Source organism: Paroedura picta, chromosome 5 (assembly GCF_049243985.1).
Source record: "Paroedura picta isolate Pp20150507F chromosome 5, Ppicta_v3.0, whole genome shotgun sequence".
Lineage (NCBI taxonomy): Eukaryota > Metazoa > Chordata > Lepidosauria > Squamata > Gekkonidae > Paroedura > Paroedura picta.
The window spans coordinates 90,764,148-90,784,816 of record NC_135373.1 but is presented as its reverse complement, the minus strand read 5'-3'; the positions used below and the strand labels follow the sequence as shown (position 1 = coordinate 90,784,816).

The following is a 20,669-nucleotide window of genomic DNA, read 5'->3' as shown; positions in this document are numbered from 1 at the left end:
TGTTCCACTAGGACTCTCCTCACCCCAAATTCTGCCCACTCTTGGCTCTATCCCAAAGTCTCTAGGTATTTGTCAGTCCAGAGCAGACAACTCTGGGTATGCTTATTCATAAATGGATTTCATGTAGGAGTGCTAGATTCAAAATGGTTAAAAGCCTGCCATGGAGTCACATTGGAAATACAGCTGACTTTTAGGCATGAAAATGGCTGAACAATAGTTAGATTGTTTGTCCCTACAGCCTCATTGTAGGGACTGTAATATTTGAAAGGTGCTTGTATAGGTTTGGTAGGCCATACAGACTTAAATCTTGATGCCAATGCCTGAAGAATCCCATAATGCCATCTACCTGCATTAAGAGCCACTTATAGCAGTATATTCCCTATATGGAGCCATCCTACCATATGGAAGCATTTCACTGTGGCTTTTAGGCAGTTGTTTCCAATATGGCAGTCTTGACTGCTGAGTGATTGATCATCAAATGAAGATGGGCGTAGGTATGTGAATGAGCTCAAAGTCTCAGGCTGTCTGTAAGTGACCATGTTCTCACCAATAAAGTTTTGTAAACATACATTGTCTTTTCTCCATATTCCTATGAAGAAAATGTTCACAATAATTTCCAAATAATTTATTTCCCTGAGTTTTTAACCTACAAAGCACCTGTACAGCAGTGCCCACTAACTTACAGTATTTGCTGGCATATTACTTCCCCCCCCCTGAAAAACATGCCTCCAAGTGGGGGGGGGTCGTCCTATACGCCGGGTGCACTTCAGTTGGGATAGACATAGCTGCTCATATTGGCCCATAGTACTGTAATGTAATGTAACAAACTCTATATTTTGAGTGGAAATGTTGGGGGGGTCATCTTATACGCCCAGTCGTTTTATATGCCGGCAAATACGGTATGTTGTATCAGAATTGGTGTCATATTGTATACAGCATGAATACACTGCAGTGGCAGAGTGCCTCTGAAGTTTCTGTGAGGCATCGGATACCTTTTCAGTGATCACCCTTGTTTGGAAGAATGATGAAATCTAGATGTTAGGATTGTAGAGAAATGTATAAGTTAATAACAGCTATGATTTATTTCATGGCTCTTTTACTATGAACTTCTTATCCATCCATCCATATAAAATAAAATTACACTTTTTCATCTGTCCTAGACTGAATTATATTGTTATATACCTGAATTTCTTTTTGTTATTAAATCATGTAGAATTGCCATAAAATACCCCCCAAAGATTAAAAACATTCAAATAATCTCTTCTTTCAGGTGACATCTTCCTGGTTTCATTTGTGGAAGGAACATCTGGTGCCACTGAATTACAAGATCTATTAGGGTAAATATGAGGTCATATTAGCAATTTGAATAGGCACAGTTTGATACCATGTTGTGCAGGGCAGCCTTTAATGTAGTTAGGTTTTCATAGCATCTTTGTAATAATCTAAGTTTTTTTCTTTAAATGTAAAGAGAAGACATGATATGGGCACAAAAAAACCCCTTCAGATAGGAAGTGCAAGATTTTTGCAGCATTAGTTCAAAGCAAGTGGCTCAGTCAGAAATTCTTTAGCAGCTGTATTAATCCACTGATGTACAAATGTGATATAGGAGGCACTCATCTTCCAAACCCTGGAAAGCCACATTGGTCATTGACTGGGGAGAAGTTTCTGAGTGGTACACCTCTGATGTCAATCATCCACAACTTATATGAGCATACAAACATATTCCAATGGGGCAGCTTTTGAAATTCATGCAAGGAAAAGCAGTGGTACCTCAAGCATGAATGCTGTCAGTCACAAGAATACTCTGGTCAATCAGATGCAAGGGGTTTAATCCTCACAGTATTTAGCAAACATGTCACAGTAGTTCCACAGGGAGCAGAACTCTCTCCTATTTTATTTAACATCTTCATGCGCCCTCTTGCTCAGCTGATGCAGATGCTTGGGCTGGGTTGCCACCAATATGCAGATGACATGCAGCTCTTCCTCCTGCTGGATGACTACCCTGACTCTCCCCCAGAATCTGTAGCCAGATGCCTGGAAGCAGTGATGAGGTGGCTCAAGCAGAGCCGTCTGAAGCTCAACCCTTCAAAGATGGAGGTCCTGTGGCTGGGTAGGAAGGGACCAAGCAAGGAAGCGGGTTTGCCAAGACTGGATGAAGTGCAACTAGCAGTAGCCCGCTCTGCCAGAAACCTCGGTGTGATCCTCGACACTTCCCTCTCCCTCTGCAGCAGGCTTTCTATCACCTATACCAAGCCAAACTACTAGCACCTCTAGACTTGACTTCTGCAACACGCCCTATGCAGACCTACCCTTAGCCTTGATCCGGAAACTGCAATTGATCCAGAATGCTGTGGCCAGGATCCTCAATAATACACTGTGAGATCCCATATCTGGCCAGTATGGCAACAACTCAGCTGGCTCCCAATTGATAAAATTGAAAGGGTACAGAGGAGAGTGACGGAGATGATCTGGGGCCAAGGGACCAAGCTTTATGAAGATAGGTCGAGGGACTTGGGAATGTTCAGCCTGGAGAAAAGGAGGTTGAGAAAGGGACACGATAGCCCTCTTTAAGTATTTGAAAGGTTGTCACTTGGAGGAGGGCAGAATGCTGTTTCTGTTGGCTGCAGAGGAGAGGACATGCAGTAATGGGTTTAAACTTCAAGTACAACGATATAGGCTAGATATCAGGAAAAAAAATTTCACAGAGTAGTTCAGCAGTGGAATAGGCTGCCTAAGGTGGTGAACTCCCCCCTCACTGGCAGTCTTCAAGCAAAGACTGGATACACACTTTTCTTGGATGCTTTAGGATGGTTAGGGCTGATCCTGCATTGAGCAGGGGGTTGGACTAGATGGCCTGTATGGCCCCTTCCAACTCTATGATTCTATGATTCTATGAATTTCAGATTAGGCTTAAGGTTTTGGTAATTACCTTCAAGGCCATACACAGGTAGGGCCCAGTGTACCTGAGATACCATCTCTCTGCCTTTAGCCTCAAAAGAGCACTACACTCTGCCACAGTCAACTAGCTAGTGATCCCTGGCTCCAAAGAAGCCGATGTTATGCTGACTGTCACTTATATCTATGATGTTCTCTGTAATACCCCCAGACATTCCATATAAACTGCCATGAGCCCTACGGGAAGGCGGTATAAAAAAATCTAAGAAATAAAATCAATATATTTTGAATTATGAACACTACAAATATTTGGTTACCAGTCTGTTTCTGGGACAAGTTCAATGTTTTGGTATTAACCTTTAAGGCCATACGCTGCTTGGGTCCTACTTACCTGCTGGACCACTTGGTTGCTTATGCCCCCGCTGGGCCCTCAGCTCTGCAACTGTTAATTTACTGATTGTCCCGGACCCCTGGGATGTTCGCCTGGTCTCGATCCCAGCCAGGGCCTTTTCAGTCCTGGCCCCAACCTGGTGGAACGAGTTCTCGGAAGAGCTGAGGGCCCTGTTGGAATTGTCAGCTTTCTGCAGGCCTGTAAGACGGAGCTTTTCTACCAGATGTTTGGTTGAGGCCAGGGTAGACCCCCGGTATTTCCATCAAGGACCCTTTCCCAAAATCTATCAAAGTCTACTAGAGTCTACTATACCTGCAGCCACTCACTCCTAGTGGAAGAAGACTCGACTTCCGTCTGAACCGTCTGATCGAGATGGGATGGGAGAGATTATTGATTTGTCCACTTGCTTGTTTTATTGTAAATTGGGGTTTTATGGGGTTTTATTGTATTTTAATGTTTTATTCTGTGTATGCCACAGGTTCCTAGGAAATGCGTCAGTAAAATAATAAATCAAATAAATAAATAATAAAAATACTCCAATAAACTGCAGTTTTAATCAACAGCAATGCTGCACAGGTACTGGATGTATTTCAGAGTCCTGTGCCAGGCAATCAAGCAATTGGAATGGGTGGATCTTGATGTTCTCACTCGATCTCAGTCCCACCACTGTGCTTAAGATAATTATGGGAAAAGATATGTCCTGCAAGAAAACATATTTACTTAAATTGATATATATTCAGCTGTACAATGGGATTAGCAGACTATGTGGAGATAGCTGTAGCAGTGAAAATAACTGAGCATTCATAGTTTGAGGGGTTGTATGATGTCCTTTGTGATGATGTCATAAGAACCAAGGTAACAATGAAAGAAATTCTGGAAGTTTGGATTTGCACACTGTCTAGCAACCACTTTCGATTTGTGAGCACTTCAACAAACCTGGAGAAGGTACTATCTGTTTTACAATCAATATAAATTGCTTTTGGAATATAACTGAGACTACCCTTAGAGAGGAAATAGAATTTAGAACATGAAAACACCTGTACTTAGAACAAAAGGGAATGTTCTACCTTGTTGATAGTTCTTAGGGTTGCACTAAAACCCTTCTAAAGTTTGCGGGATACAAACAGAGGCAATGGCAATGGCAAAAACTGGGAATTAGTGTTATTTCCACTTATTTCACCTGTATAAAGTGAAAAATGGCTCATATTATAATAGACTGCATATATTATATTGTTGCACACTTCTCATTACCCCCGACAATAAGCAGCTGCAGGATTTTGCTTCCTTTGGATAAGATACAGGAATATTATGGTATATTTTCAATATTTGCTTTTTTATAAAAAAAAGTACAACGAGAGCATAGTGGAAGCAAATCGACACCCCTACAGGAGCATGAAGTTCCCTGGAAGGTAATCTTCCCCCAGCAATGGCACAAACCAAGTTGGAAACAAATATATCATAATCTGCCTCTCTTAATTAGGGCATATTCCAGGAAGGGTGTTATGGAACATTCCAACATTCTTCTTCTTCTTCTTCTTCTTCTTCTTCTTCTTCTTCTTCTTCTTATTCTTCTTATTCTTCTTATTCTTCTTATTCTTCTTATTCTTCTTATTCTTCTTCTTCTTCTTATTATTATTATTATTATTATTATTATTGGATTTCTAACCCGCCGTGAGCCTCAGGGGAGCGACAGGTAACAACAACAAAGATCCTTATATCATGGAGCCTTTTGTAGTATCTCACTAGAGTTAGGCAGTTAGCCTCCAGCTTTCACTGTGCTTTCCCATCTCTTTGAAAAGAAGATATACTTTTGCTTCATGTGATGCTTGTCTCTGTGTGTGTAAAGTCCCTTCACGTTGCTATAGGTTTATGAGACCCACTGGGGTTTTCAGGGCAAAAGATGAACACAGGTGATTTGCCTAAGTAAGGCTTCCTGGTGGTCTCCTATCCAAAGCCCTGCTTATCTTCTTGACCAGTGAGGTCAGGGCTGTAAAAAGTTTACTTTTATGCAATAATGACTGAAGATTGGTAATAGGTTGACAAAATCCATATTTCATTGCAGGCATTTTTTGAGGGAGGAGTCTCCAGTTGATGCTAATGAATGTGGTTTGTATCCTCTTGTATTGTATCCTCTTTGTATTGTATTACAATACTTGTGGATTGTAAACTAAACATGAGCAGGCAGTGTGATGCAGCGGTAAAAAAGGCGAATGCCATTTTGGGCTGTATCAACAGGGGCATCACATCAAAATCACAAGATGTCATAGTCCCATTGTATACGGCACTGGTCAGACCACACCTGGAGTACTGTGTGCAGTTCTGGAGGCCTCACTTCAAGAAGGACGTAGATAAAATTGAAAGGGTACAGAGGAGAGCGACGAGGATGATCTGGGGCCAAGGGACCAAGCCCTATGAAGATAGGTTGAGGGACTTGGAAATGTTCAGCCTGGAGAAAAGGAGGTTGAGAGGGGACATGATAGCCCTCTTTAAGTATTTGAAAGGTTGTCATTTGGAGGAGGGCAGGATGTTGTTCCCATTGGCTGCAGAGGAAAGAACACGCAGTAATGGGTTTAAACTACAAGTACAACGATATAGGCTAGATATCAGGAAGAAAAATTTTACAGTCAGAGTAGTTCAGCAGTGGAATAGGCTGCCTAAGGAGGTGGTGAGCTTCCCCTCACTGGCAGTCTTCAAGCAAAGGTTGGATACACACTTTTCTTGGATACTTTAGGATGCTTTGGGCTGATCCTGCATTGAGCAGGGGGTTAGAATCATAGAATCATAGAGTTGGAAGGGGCCATACAGGCCATCTAGTCCAACCCCCTGCTCAATGCAGGATTAGCCCTAATCATCCTAAAGCATCCAAGAAAAGAGTGTATCCAACCTTTGCTTGAAGACTGCCAGTGAGGGGGGAGTTCACCACCTCTTTAGGCAGCCTATTCCACTGCTGAACTACTCTGACTGTGAAAATTTTTTTCCTGATATCTAGCCTATATCGTTGTACTTGAAGTTTAAACCCATTACTGCGTGTCCTCTCCTCTGCAGCCAACAGAAACAGCATCCTGCCCTCCTCCAAGTGACAACCTTTCAAATACTTAAAGAGGGCTATCATGTCCCCTCTCAACCTCCTTTTCTCCAGGCTGAACATTCCCAAGTCCCTCAACCTATCTTCATAGGGCTTGGTCCCTTGGCCCCAGATCATCTTCGTCGCTCTCCTCTAATAGGCTCTAAGAATACCTTTCCATCAGCATGAGAAGTTCCAGCTCTTCCTTTTTATTGCCCATGCTTCGGGCATTAGTATAAAGACATCTGAATCCTTTTACTTTTGGTTCCCTATGAGCAGGCAGTGTGATGCAGTGGTTTTGACTTTATTTTGTTGTTGTTGTTATGTGCGAAGTCGTGTCCGACCCATCGCGACCCCATGGACAATGATCCTCCAGGCCTTCCTGTCCTCTACCATTCCCCGGAGTCCATTTAAGTTTGCACCTACTGCTTCAGTGACTCCATCCAGCCACCTCATTCTCTGTCATCCCCTTCTTCTTCGTCCCCTTCTGCAGTGGTAAAAAAGGCAAAAAAAAGGGTTGAACTAGATGGCCTGTATGGCCCCTTCCAACTCTATGATTCTGTGATTCTCTAGGCATATCCATCAGGTCTAAGACAAAAGTTCTGTTTTGCTCAGTTGTATGAAAGTTGTATTGGAACACTATAGAATTAATCTTTTGTTATTAATGAGTTTGTTGCTTTACAGTAGTTTGTCTGCAAGGTCACCCTTGTAGGTTCCATTCTTTAGGGGATTTTCCATAAAAGTTTCATTAATAGTAGTCTGATAATAGTAATTCATGGATCATTTAATGTATGCTACCAGTATAACATTGCAATGACAAATGGACCCTATTCTAAAATTAATTTTAACAGACTATGAGCAGTAAATTAAATATACAAAATAGTATATGACTGAATCTCCAGATCTTTTTCTTTCCCCCATTCAGGGATCAAAGTGCCGATTTCGTCACTGTGAAAAAGCCGTTGGCAGTGACGCTGTGTGCTCATTATGGAGAGAGGGAAGATGTTCCCATCAGATTTGCAAATTTAGACATATGGAAATACAGGTAGAAAACTCTTTGAACTGTCCTTTCTTGAAGTAGAGCTGTTATAACTATTGTTGTCTTTCACATCTGGTTTTGTGACATCCTAATTTCAAATGTTGATAGTGTCATATGCAAAGACACCCAGATACAAGTTTTGGCAATATTCACACACAATATCAGCTGAAGATAAGACAGGTTAATACCTTCTAGCTGGCATCAAAAACTGCATGATTGCAATGAATGCTAAGGGAAATTTTGTCTGTACTTTAATTCAACTTTCATTCTTATAACCCTGAACTTTATGGCATAATAATGAAATGCCTCATTTTTATACTGATAATGAGAAATGATTTATAGACATATAATACAAAGAAGAAAACTTAGCAGAAGTATCTTGAGACTTACTAAGTTTTGTGGCCAAAGTTTTATTGGTTTAAAAGGGATTCAGAAATCCAGACAATAAAAGCAAGATTCACTTAAAGGGAACTAGGGAGAAATACTATCCTTCCAATGATCACCCAGAAAGACAGCATGATCTTGGTGCCATATTTGTAGCTGGGTGGTCAACCAGGTCAGCCTGTGCTGCTTAACCAGGTTGAGAAAACCAGCCCAAACAATTTTGCTTTTTTAAAGAGCTGTCAGCTGTTTAGAGAAATGTTAATCATTTAATTGCATGAGTTCTGTAGCATAATTCTGTGGCTTGTAGCGAAGTCCTGTTGTGTCCAGTGGGGCTTTTTCCAAGATGAATATAGAACTGTCATCCCAGGAGTGGGTGGTTGATCGTTCTAAGGGGACAAAACTAGGCCAGTCATTTGACTTGTTCTCATATATCATTGTTGGGTTTGGTTTGAGTCATGTGAAGTAGGGAGCTGAGATGGAATCTTGGTCTAGGTTCCCACAGTGGGTATCAATGCCATGTAATAATTAAATTAGGATGGGAATAAAAGCTGTACTTCTGAAGTAAAAAGCACACCTTTTTGTTTATAGATGTATACAAATGGAAAGTGTTATTGGAAGAAGCATTCATTTGCTTTACATTAAAAAGAAGGGTGAATGCGCCTTCTACAATGGCACAATGGCACTTTCCATATAAAGTTTTTATAAGTATTTGTACTAACAGACATTTAAATTGGCTGCCTGGTTAATCAGACTCCTTTTCAATCAGTCAAAAGGGTTTTATGGAATTATTTTAACAATTATATTTAATTGATTATCATAAATATTTAAATCTCAATTTACGTGGATCTCTGACAGTGCAGATGTCTGGTGTATGTTGTTGCAAAATATAAGTCAAAGTCTTCTGTATTTCTCCTTCTCTGGATATAAGAATTTCAATGTTCAGTTCTTAAGTATGAAATAATTTGTGTTGTTGTTTTTTTGCAGCAGAAATACAACAGCATCTCGTGTTTCTGGGAAACACAGCCTTTAGGCTGTGTGAGGATCAGTTGTGTCTTCCACCACAGGAAACCTCGCAACATCAATGGGCTTTTTTTGCCACCTAGTAGTGGTGAGTAAAAATATTTGGGGCCTTGAAACAGAAATGCTAAACATGTTCCATGTTGTGTGAGGTATGATCAGCTCATGGTAAATAACGTAGTGATTTTATATGAGACTCTATGGGAGAGGGAATTGTATAATCACAGTTTATCAATATTTGAAAAGGAAAGTTTTTTTTTTAAATTCTCAACTAAGAAAGGAGAATATCAACAAATACGATGACTTCTGAAAAAATGATGTTTGCTGGAGACAAGTTACTATATAGAATTTATCATTTATGATTAGAATAAACCTGTGGAAAATTTGGAGGAAATTGTTAAATATTTTGGAATATAATTTATATTTAGTATTGCCTCCACGTTTTCTGTATGTCTTACTGTGGTCACACCCCAGTACCCCGAGGCCAAGTCCACAGACTTCAAGAGGTGCCCCATGAGAAGAGTCAAAACAGTTACAAAACCAAGGAGATAGTCCAATCTCTTTGTTCGGTAGTACTGTCACCACCTCTGAATGGGCCCCTAGACATCCAAGACCCAGAAGCAGTCTTGAAGCCTGTCAGGGGTTTACCAGGGAGTCTGACCCCATCCAGAGACAAGTTCCACAAATCAAAAGGCTTAGTACAAATCAAAAGGCTTAGTACAAAAGGCTGCTGTGGTATATCGACTGCTCGCCCCCGGGCTTCTTCTTGAACACCGTTGACCTCCTTCTCCTCCACCCCCCTTTTTTTAGGAAGGGGGGTAGGAAGGGGATCTTATTATTGTGCCGCCATGCTGTGACATTTTAAAGTCTTTTAATGGGAGTTTTAATGGGGTTTTAAGACACTGTAACCCGCCATGAGCCATTTGGGAGTGGCGGGATATAAATCAAAATAATAATAATAATAATAATAATAATAATAATAATAATAATAATAATAATAATAATAATAATAATAATAATAATAAATTAGTTGGTAGTATAGTACGAGTCAGGAAGGCTAGGCTTCGACTTAGCTTGTTCCAAAATCAAAACAAAAGGTTTTAAAAATTAATTGATATTTATTAAGGTGCATAGATATAAATTGTATAACAGCAGTGAGATAATAAAAATGTTGTACAATATTTCTAGCTAAGACAAGATACTCACAAGAATGACAAGATGATAAGACAGAGTTTCAAAGTCCATAAGACAAGTTGCAGGTTCACGAAGTTATAGACAAAGTTTTTCCCAAATCTGAACAGAACTGGAACAGATTAAAATATGAATAGGCCAAAACCTGAACAAAGCAAAAATCCCCAAAATTAGATGTTACAATAGAAAACCTTTATGGCTTATTCCCATGTGGGGCACAGAAACTGATCAAAACCAAAGTAACAATTAATCAATTAACCAATGTCAAATCCTGAAACAGATGATGTAGTGCTGACTCATCTAACTCAAGGCCCATTCTCATAACAAGCTAATTGGGAACAACTGAAGCCAATTGTCTTATCAGTATGGGTGGACAGTGTTAGGCTTTCCAAGGGCACAGGTGCAACTATTTGGCACTACATTCTTATGCTAAGAGAAACAAACTCTTTCTCATGCGGCCCTCTAAAGATTTTGCAGGGCCGAAGTCTGAACCAAAGTTTCATGAATGGGATTTAAGGCCACTATTTCACAACACTTACCATTTGTGAAAACTTTACAAAATGACCAATCAATAGCATTTACTAATAAATTTGGCACAAAATTTATAGAACAACTAATGGAAAATGTTTGTGTTGTGAGACCCAAAATGCTACTTTTCCCCATAAGTGGTGGAGATACATTTGTGATTGTTAATATTGGTAAATGGTTGTTGAAAAAATTGTCTCAGTAAGTATATGCTTAAAGCTTCCTGTATACCAGGAAGATTCCAAGCAGGTTAAAAAGATTTGTTTCAAATGCAGTCACAGCGGCCTGCTTAGTTTTAGCACATTATTGGAATAAAATATCTGAACCAAGTCAAAAGGAGTGGATTGAAACATTTAATATGAGCAAGTTAACTTTTTGTTAAAAATAGAAAATACAAATGGCTTTTATGTATGGAAATCAATATTACACTGTATCGAAGACTGTAGTATTTATGCATGTATCTTTATTTATATTTTTGATTTTTTTCAGAATGTAGTCAGGAACTATTCAGATGATAAATAATAATGTTAAAAATATAACAGTGATAGTAATTACAGTGGAATAGGCTGCCTAAGGAGGTGATGAGCTCTTCCTCAGTGGCAGCCGTTGAGCAGAGAGTGGGTAGATACTTAGTATGATTGCCTTAGGCTGATCCTGCATTGAGCAGGGGGTTCGACTAGATGGCCTGTAGGGCCACTTCCAACTCTATGAGTCTATGAAAATAAATCTATAGCATGTCGTGTCTACAGCCCTGACCCTGATAGCCTGGGCTAGCCACAGCTTGTCAGCTCAAAAGCTAAGCAGGGTCAGCCTGTTTAGTATTTAAATGAAGTTGTAACATGGAGGCAGGCAATGACAACCTACCTCTAAACATCTCTTGCCTTGAACACTCTACAGCAGGGGTAGTCAACCTGTGGTCCTCCAGATGTCCATGGAGTACAATTCCTATGAGCCCCTGCCAGCATCTGCTCATGGGAATTGTAGTCCATGGACATCTGGAGGACCGCAGGTTGACTACCCCTGCTGTACAGGGTTGTCATAAGCCAGCTGTTATTTGACAACACTTTCTACCAACACAGTGTCTAAAGCTAGTCCTTTGCCTTTTGTGAGTTGTGAACTTCAGGGTTATACATAGACTAGGAAAAAAGCCCATTGTATAAAAAATACAGGCGGGGGCAGAGGGAGGGACAGGCGAGGGCAGCGTGAGGGAAGGAAGCGTACCTGAAACAGGAGGCATTTTCGAGGGCGGGCAGCGTCGGCGTAGCGTCCTTGTCTCGGCAGTGGCCCGGGAAAGGAGAGGAGAAGGGAGGCCATGGCTTTGTGCGGCGGCTCCCTGGTGCTGTGCGCGGCGGTGGTTCCTCGGCGGGTTCTTGTTGTTGGCGGCCATTTTTGAGTTCGAGCGGGCCAGTGCGGGGCTCCCTTGCGCCTCCCGATGCGTCAGGCCGCCGGCAAGGGAGCAGCTGCGAACCGCGCACCTTGGCGGCAGCGGGCCATTCAGAGGGCCCAATCGGCAGGCGCTTTGCGCCTGCTGATTGGGCCCTTCGATTGTCAGTCCGGAGGAGGGGCCAATCGGCACTCTTCCTCATCCCGGACACAGCCCGCCCTAACTCCTCCCACCCAGCCCTTACGGCATTATTTAGTCCATGGCGCCTGCGGCGCTGTGGGCGGTGTTAAGATAGTATAGATAGTATACTTATATAGCAACAAGGTTATACTGAATTTAAAATTCTTTCCTACAGATCCAACATTACAAAGGGAAGTTCAGGAAGGAATTTTGCATCCTGCCCCAAACCAAGATTCTACAAAAAGTCAAGAAAGCATATTAAGACCTATTCATCCACCACTGATTATTATCATCAATCTTGAGGATGAAGAAGAGGAAGAACAGGAAGAGAAATGTAAATAGTTTGCCAGATATTAGTATTTGCAAAAATAACAATTCTAGCAGTTAAGTTAATTCAGGGTTGGCATCAGTTAAGTTAAAGTTGGGTACTTTCCAAAGCACAAAACCTTGACTGAGAGGGTCTATCTTCAGTGGGAAAATAATGAGTCAATCTCCCATTTTACAGGAAGAGAAACACCTGGAAGAAGTGAAGGAAACAGAATGTGCAAGATAATCTCACTCCCAAAGCTCTATAGAAGCATTTCGACATTGCAGTGACTCTTTTTAAATTTGTTTTAAACATACTGGCTCTAAAGGGACTACAGAAAAGTTGCATTCAGTTCCTGCCAGTGTGTCTGTAAGAACACTGGGATTCTCGGGCTACAGTTCTAAGCATACTTTCTAGGGAATAAGTCTAAACGTATGGAATGGAATGTACTTTTGAGTATGCACACATAGGACTGCACTGTCTGTCTGTTTCTTAACAATTATAAATTACTGTCACCAGAGACAGTTGTCGCCAGGGATAATTCTGTTATAATTTGCATAAATTTTGGGGTGTAGAAAGAAATGTTTACTAAGAAAAAGCTTTCTTTCTTAATTTAATTGATATGCCACCCATTCCAGCGAGCCAACTCAAGGCGGTGCACATCATTTAAAAACATATAGTAGAACAATGAAGTTTAGTTAAAAGCCATTAAAATGAAATAATTATAAGTAAAATGATAAATTGTAACATTTAATTTGTAATTAACAAATATTTCCTGCAGATGCGTCATACTTATTATCTAAGACTCCAGAAGATATAGAGGAAGAAAAGGCAATAAAGGAGATGTGTTATAAATCTGGTATGAATCTCAATATTGATTCTTTCCTTTAATAGCCCACAACATTCATATCATTAAGGTAATATATTTTTCTTCTTCTTTGTGGTGATGGCTCAGGAGAATACTACAGAATTCAAACTTCTCAGGAAAACCGTTTGTCAAAAAATGTACCTTCAGTGCTGGAGAATGAGCTCTTGAAACCCATGGAAACCGGAAGAGATTTACAAGAAGGTAAGGACTTTAAAGCTTTTCATTTTAGTAGCTTCAACTTCTTTTCTTTTTGTTAACAAGTACCTAATATTTGTTTCAAAAATATGGCTGTGTGGAACTTTTTGTGGGTCAAACCTAAAGTGATGCTGCAAGTTCCATGAATGGAACTCTTAAGCATTTTCCCGCATCAGTCTATTGGTTCACATAGTGCATAGCATATTGGTTTGCAATAGCCTATGGGCTGGATATATGTTTTTAATTCCTAAAGTTGTTTTTAAAAATTGTGCATAATAAAAGTAATATAATTTTAATCATAATACAGGCAGTCAACCTTTGTAGGTCCTAACTGTTACCAGTTGGGTTTTTATGGTTTCAGTTCTAGCCCCCCCTCTTTGGTTTTTATAAAGTTTCATGAGCCAGAGGTGCATGAAGTGTTACCTTTGAAGCGAGCCTTACTTAAACAGAAATATTTCAAAGGGAGACTCCAGTGTGAAACTGCTGACTTGGCAATGATACTGTCAAGCTTGAGCTCAGTAAAGACTGGAAGTTGTTAGCTTATTGCAGAAATGACCTTTCTTAAAGCTTCATGTATATCATTCCCCTTTGCCAGTTCATCCCCACTGTAATTTTCTTTTCTTTTTTTTGAGTTTGCAATCTTATGTAACACACCTGTGTTTTGGTATGCTGGACTTTTTGTCTCCTCTTAGTACTAACTCTCTTCTTCTGATTGTACCCTTGTGTGTGCACACTCTAAAATCAAATGAATATAGTTTGCGTATCTGATGGGAGGCTCTGGCTCATTAATGTCTCCATTCCTGTTGACATGATTAAGAGCCTTTTGATCTCTACTGGCTCCCAGGCATAGACAAGTGTTGTAAATCATTTGTGGATTCGTGACTTCCACAACCATGGCATCTTATCACTAATCTGCCACTTTGAGTAAAAAGAAATGAGCCAAAGATCACTCATTTCCTTTGTTGTCTACAAAGTCTAAATTGCAGGCCCCTGAAGCCTCAATGTGCCCCTGGCCATGTACGGAAGGGGGAGACATAAGCCTTCGACCTGCATTGAGTTTCCATGAGCAGTCTCCCTGTTTTCAAGGGCAAACTGTATTTTTGAATGGCCCAACTTTTTTTCTCTTTTGAAATGCTAATAGTGCTAATGCTAATAATGCTAATAGAAGTTGAAGAATTAGAATTCTTTCTTGCCCACATGATGCTGAGACAATCTGAGACTACATGAATCCAAGTTTGCATTTTAGAGATAATGACCGTTTATGCACTTCACTGCCCCAGCTCCCATGCAGGAGCACAAATCGGGGGCAGATGAGGTGCACCAGGCCAAATGCTCCTCCATGTGGGAGCAGGAAGAGGTGGGGCAACCTGCCACGACTAAAACTCCAGCCTGCAGCCTGGCATGAAACCTCCAGTGCGTAAATGGTCATAGGGAGATACACAATCTTTGTCATGTTTGAGTCCTTTGAAAGGTTTTGAGCAGAGAAATGCAAGGGTAATGATCTGTTAACCTGATTTTGTTAAAACTACTTGTATACTTCATTGGTGATTTCACTTTAGCTTGTAAAGGGTACAGGGATTGCTACTGAGATTTCTAATGAATTATTTTGTGTTTTATCTCTACAGCTGACTGCAGCATTAATGAGTCCGTTGTTAAATAGCATTTCATATTTGGATGAGGGAGGGGGGAAATTCAGAACTGTTTTTCACTTTGCAGATAAAGCTAAAATGTTCTTGTGTTTGTAATTTTCTAATAGAAGTGCTGAAGCAATCACAAAAAGAAACAAGAGTATGACTTTGCCTGCTATGTGAAAAGCAGTACTTAATTCTTCTCTCCTCCCCAAACAAGAACTGATAATTAACAGTTGATTCATAAATGTCATGGCTGGCCATAGAAGAAAAAGCAGTAAAATGGTAAAGAAGCTGGTAGCAAAATGAAAGGAAGAAAATGCAAAAGGGCAATAACCTTTGAAACCCCACTAGAATCTCTGGTACTCCATTTGTGTTACATCTTTTCATTTGCTTTACATGTTTCGTTTTGTTTCAGAATGTCACAAATTGCTAGGATTGCCAATCTCCAGGTATATCCTGGAGTTTTCTTGGAATCTCTAGATCATAGGGAATAATCACTGGGTAAAAACATAGCTTTCAAGGGTGTGTACAGCATCATATCCCTGTTGAGCGCCCTCCCTAAACTCAGCCTTCCCCAGCACCAAATCTTCCAGGAATTGCCCAGTGATGGAGCTGACAGACCTATGAGTTGCCAATAACTTTATATGTATGTTGCTGTTGAAACAGACTGAACAAATCATGGCAATTTCATGCCAAATGTCTAGTATTCAGGCAACCTATGAGTAAGTCATTGTGATTGTCTTTGGAGCAACATAGTCAAATCTGATGGGTAATTAGTTGAATCTGCTACAGTGAAATGACTTATTTGGAATAAAAATAGTGGGTAATAATAATTATTGTAGAGAAAATGAAATATTTTGACCAAGGAGGTAGATAATATATTTCCAGAAGATTTCAATTTTATAGATAAAAGCAGCTTGGGAAATTGTGATTTTTGTTGGGAAAATGTCCTGAGGTGGGGAATTAAAGTTCCCTACCTCTGCACTGGTTCCTTTGTTTATATTACAGGATACAAGATGGAAAGATGGAAAACAGACTTACAGAACTACTTTTAAATCTACCCAGTCAGCATGTTTGGCCCCAGGGTTTCCCCCATGAATTTTGTAGGACCTGTGAAGGGGGGAAATATCTGATAATCCTACTAAATTTATTAATGGGAATTTGAAATGAAGCTCAGGAATTTAAATATTTATCATTTATAGAGTAATTTTCACATGAATTATTTCAGCAGTGCTTGTAATAACTTTATAAAGTATTAAAAGCCCACTTCCATATTACAGAGGTAGTGGGGGTGTTGAGGGTGATAGACTAATCATTTGCATGATACCTTGTGTTGAGTCTGTGACTGAAGGATAATTTTATGTATTTCCTGGTATCATGGTAATAGACGTTGGAAAAACTCCCAAAGGTTTAATAAGTTAATGAATTTTATCTCTTGTCCTCCTAGGTGATGGTGTTGCAGTTCCATCAAAGTTTAATATTATAGAAAGACAAACCGAGATTATGGCATCACTAGACAGTAACTCTAGATCCAATATTAGTGCCTTTGAAAATGGAGGTAAAGATATTTGCACCATTAAAATTTTTAATAATGAATATCTGTGTAAATACAGCATGCACTATGTTGTTAAAAATGCAAACTGAACCATCTTTAATTAATTTGTTTATGTTATTTATAGCTACTGAGTCTGAAGGCAGATTATGCAGTGTAAATCTTTGCAGTCAACAGAATGGAACCTCCAATAAGAATGGAACCTCCAATAATTAGGACTGTGTAAATTAAAACATAGTAAAATATGGTACAAAGATGAATAAAGCATGAGCTTTAACATGGCTTATAAAACAATGCAAAAATGACATGGATGACCCAACCAATCTTGTCATATCTTGGAAGTTAAGCAGGATTGGCCGTGATTAATATTTGGATGGGAGGCCATCAAGGAATTTCAGGGTAGCTATGCAGATACAGGTAATTGAGATGAAGTGGGATGGAATGTGGAAAAAAAATCCCTGTCCTTATTACAACAGTGGAAATCACAGAGGGGAAAGCCTCTTAAAGCTGCAGGTAGTCTCACTTTTTACTGGGAAATAATAATAATATCTATTGTTTGAGAACATTTCTTTACCTACAAAAACTAATTCAAGATACATAGGCACTTAAGTCTTCCTTAATAAATCACTGAAAGCACTTTGGCTCCTTGCCACCCTGTGGATATGGAATTGCCCACAGTGTACTTGGTGACATCAACTCCATGACAGCTCAGTGTATGGAGGTGAGGCATTTGTCCACAACAGAATGCAGTAGAAAAGAAAGCAGATGGACATGGAACTTCCTCTTTGCTAGAGGAAATGTTGCTTATTCCTTTGTTCTTAAGCTGTAACATTTTGGCAGATTTTGATCCAATCATATAGGTTAAAATGACCATAGAGTTCTAGATGAGTACCTTTTAAAAGGGCAGTGTTCCACTGTGACTACAAGACAAGAATTCCAGCATTATGCAATGTCACCATGTGTAGAGATTCATAGGATGGGACCATTGGAATTTGCTCGTTCAAATAATTTTGGTTCTTCTGCATTTTTAAAAGTCCATTCCTCTTTGCGATCATGAGCAAATATGCTAAAAGCATGCATCTGGGCATAAAGATTTGGAACACTCCCTTTGTTATTGTCATTGTGATGTTTTATGTCTCTCTGCAGGAGGTGATTGCTATCTGTCACAAAGAAGTATATTTGTAGGAGGGATACAAAGTAAAGTATTCAATGGAGAAAAGGGATTCACTATGCTGAAGTGTTCAAGCATTAAAGGTGCTGTTGATTTCTTGTCTTTTAAAAAATAAAAAATGGAAAATATGTGTTGGATTCCATTAAAAAAGACCTGTGCTTGCAAGGGGGAGAGGGTTTTTGCTGATCCCTCTGTCCCATAGAAGTCCTCCAAATTTCCCCTTATGCTCTTCCTAGGTATCCTCCACCCCTCAGGAACAGCATATTGGGCTGTGGCTGTGAACCCTATGGCAGGAAAGTTACGTTTCCATGCACCAGCATCCTTCCATGTATGACAATTTCAGATGGGATCTAACTAGGGATGCCATCCTCCAAGTGGGACTTGGGGATCCCTGGAATTGCAAGTCCTCTCTAGCCTACAGAGCTCAGTTTCCCTGGAGAAAATGGATGCTTTGAAGGGTGAACTCTATGGCACTGTACCCCACTGAGGTCTCCTGTCCTCCCCAGGCTCCATCCCCAAATCTCCAGGAGTTTCCCAACCTGGATCTGGTGACCCACACACTTAAAAAAAAATTTCTAAGTTAATACTGAGCCACAGCATATTATGCACTTTTTGTTATCCGCATAAGCTTGTTTTGACACAGCAGGGTCAGCCAGTTAATTACACTGATCATTTTTACTGTCCTGTGATACAATAGTGAATCATTTTAGTTTCCCAAAAGCCCAGTAAAGGCTTGGTGCACTGAGCAACTTGTCAGCTGAATTCTGTATTACATAGCAGGCCCCTTTCATAGCACATTTAAATGCATGAAGTCATCAGTTGGATGTTTGACATGGTGCCATTGGTCACCACAACTAATCCCCAAAGGACTTTTATATCAACTTAAGTTGCTGTGTTTGACAGCATAGTATTCCCTCAAGTTCAGTCATTCAAAAATACCTTGTGCAGCTCTGCAAGTGGAAAGGGTGCAAAAGGGAATCAGACATTGACAGGAACATCCTGTCTTATGCACTAGGTTCCAGTTGTGTAAAGATCAGGAGATTCTACCTTTCTTTAATATGTTATGTATGGAATTGAAATGTCCCTTTGTTGCTTGGATAAGTTGCTGTTTCCAGTGGCTTCGGTTTGGCAAAGTATTGGGACTCAGCAGCTGGAGCATCTTTATGTTGTGTGATATCTCTGAGCTGGTTTGCGTGCTCACCCATACTAGGAGGAAAGATGTAGAACAGGTGACCAAATTAAGTGACATGAGAAACCTTGCAAATTAGGGCCAAAGTAATCATTACTCAGCAGAACTACATTAGATCTCCTGACATTTGTCCTTTTACTTAGAGGCTGTTGGGGGGGGGGATTTCTTCACAGCAGTGGTCCCCGTTTACAGCAGTGAGGAAGTTTTGATCCTTTCTATATTTCCCAGTTTAAATCAGGTCCAGACAACTTAGTCACACCATTTCACCTAATTCTTTCCCCTAATGCAGACGCAATTGCATATCCCCTCCCTTATTCTTCAGCAGAAAACCTGGTTGGATCCAATTCATTTTACTAAAGCTACTGTAATTGCTAGTAGATGGCTTGGAAACCCTTATTTTCTCACACAATTACCAAAAGTAGCTTTGTGGAAGGGAGGAAGTAGATCAGGAAAACAATATGAGGAAGAAAAATTAAAAACAGGTCAAAAGTCCTTAACTATTCTCTTAGAATTAAATAGATGGCTTGCTTTGTTTTCTTTAGCTACAAGTCATGCAGAAGGGATAAAGAAGCATCATTTTAAAGGAGTGAGGAAAAAGAAATGGATGTCTGAAGAACCCAAAAGTCTGTCTGCCCCATTAATTGGAAAAGGTATTTTGAGAAACATTTTTAATGAGTTCTGGGTGTGGTTTATCATCAGAGGCAATCTATTAAGAGAAAAGCCATAGTAATTGTACCTTGTTCATTCCCATATGTGTTGAGCACTGAGTATCTAAGTCTGGGGATAATGTTGATTCTTATATTATTTCTTGCAGCAACACATACTTCAAACCCTAAAGGTAAAGGGAATTGCCATCAAAATGATCAAAGCAAGAGTGCTGAGAATACTTCTTATGTTCCTTCTCAGAGAACCAGTGGGAGAAGCATTTCCTTGAGTTCTGCAGTGACTGGAAGGTCACCAAATCTTGCCTGTGATAAAGCTGGTGTCACCAAGGAGTCCAAGATGAATCTACCTGCAGGTATGCACCTAGTTTATTTTGGTTTCACCCTGATATGGGATGTGCAAACTTATTACTGTGCTTGATCCTATGACTCCCAATAAGTGAAAAGCCCAGTTCTAATGGGGGAAGCCTTTCTTCAGCAGACTCATGCTGCTTGCCTCAGAACAAGGGTATTTACTTTAATAGAAAGGAGTTGGTAGAGCTAATCCAATGACATTACGTACTATTACATGAAATTAAAATGTGAAGAATGCACTAGAACAGTGGGGTGACTCCTACCCCATCCTACCACTCCACTTAACAAACTCTGAAGCAGTCTTATTAAAGTGGCTCTTTTAAAACAGAATTGCTCCTTAAAATTGGCATAAGGTTGGATCCATGCCATCGTCGCATTTTACAAAAAAAAATGTAAGTTCTGTTTTAACGTGCTTTATTGTTTGCAGTTAAGTTTGTATGATTAAGTAAAGAAACTTACTGCCAGACAGCCTAATCAGGGTAACCCTGTCCCTAAAATATTTAAGCAATTCAATAGTACATTTGCTACATATGAGGAGGAGGAGGGGAAGGAGGTTGGTTCTTATATGCCACTTTTCTCTACCTGTGGAGTCTCAGAGTAGCTTACAGTTGCCTTCCCTTTTCTCTCCCCACAACAGACACCTTGTGAGGGAGGTAAGGCTGAGAGAGCC

General features: G+C 40.0%; 1 protein-coding gene across 7 annotated transcripts in view; it reads left to right on the top strand.

Annotated features, from left to right (window-relative positions):
• Nucleotides 1-20,669, top strand: part of C5H12orf50 (chromosome 5 C12orf50 homolog) — a 28,603-nt gene that overhangs the window by 2,084 nt on the left and 5,850 nt on the right. For 4 of the 7 annotated variants that reach the window (XR_013231237.1, XR_013231236.1, XR_013231235.1 and 1 more), the window contains exons 2-11: nt 1,271-1,337; nt 7,276-7,395; nt 8,758-8,881; nt 12,246-12,404; nt 13,159-13,236; nt 13,333-13,446; nt 16,519-16,629; nt 17,770-17,877; nt 19,526-19,633; nt 19,798-20,001. Coding sequence is in view for 4 of the 7 variants with exons in the window: in XM_077338986.1 (XP_077195101.1) it covers nt 7,384-7,395; nt 8,758-8,881; nt 12,246-12,404; nt 13,159-13,236; nt 13,333-13,446; nt 16,519-16,629; nt 17,770-17,877; nt 19,526-19,633; nt 19,798-20,001 (1,018 nt within the window). In the remaining 3 variants the exon portion in view is untranslated. Of the gene's footprint in view, nt 1-1,270; nt 1,338-4,171; nt 4,232-7,275; nt 7,396-8,757; nt 8,882-12,245; nt 12,405-13,158; nt 13,237-13,332; nt 13,447-16,518; nt 16,630-17,769; nt 17,878-19,525; nt 19,634-19,797; nt 20,002-20,669 lie in introns of those variants that run through there. The other 3 variants (XM_077338989.1, XM_077338990.1, XM_077338987.1) reach the window with 3 other exon arrangements.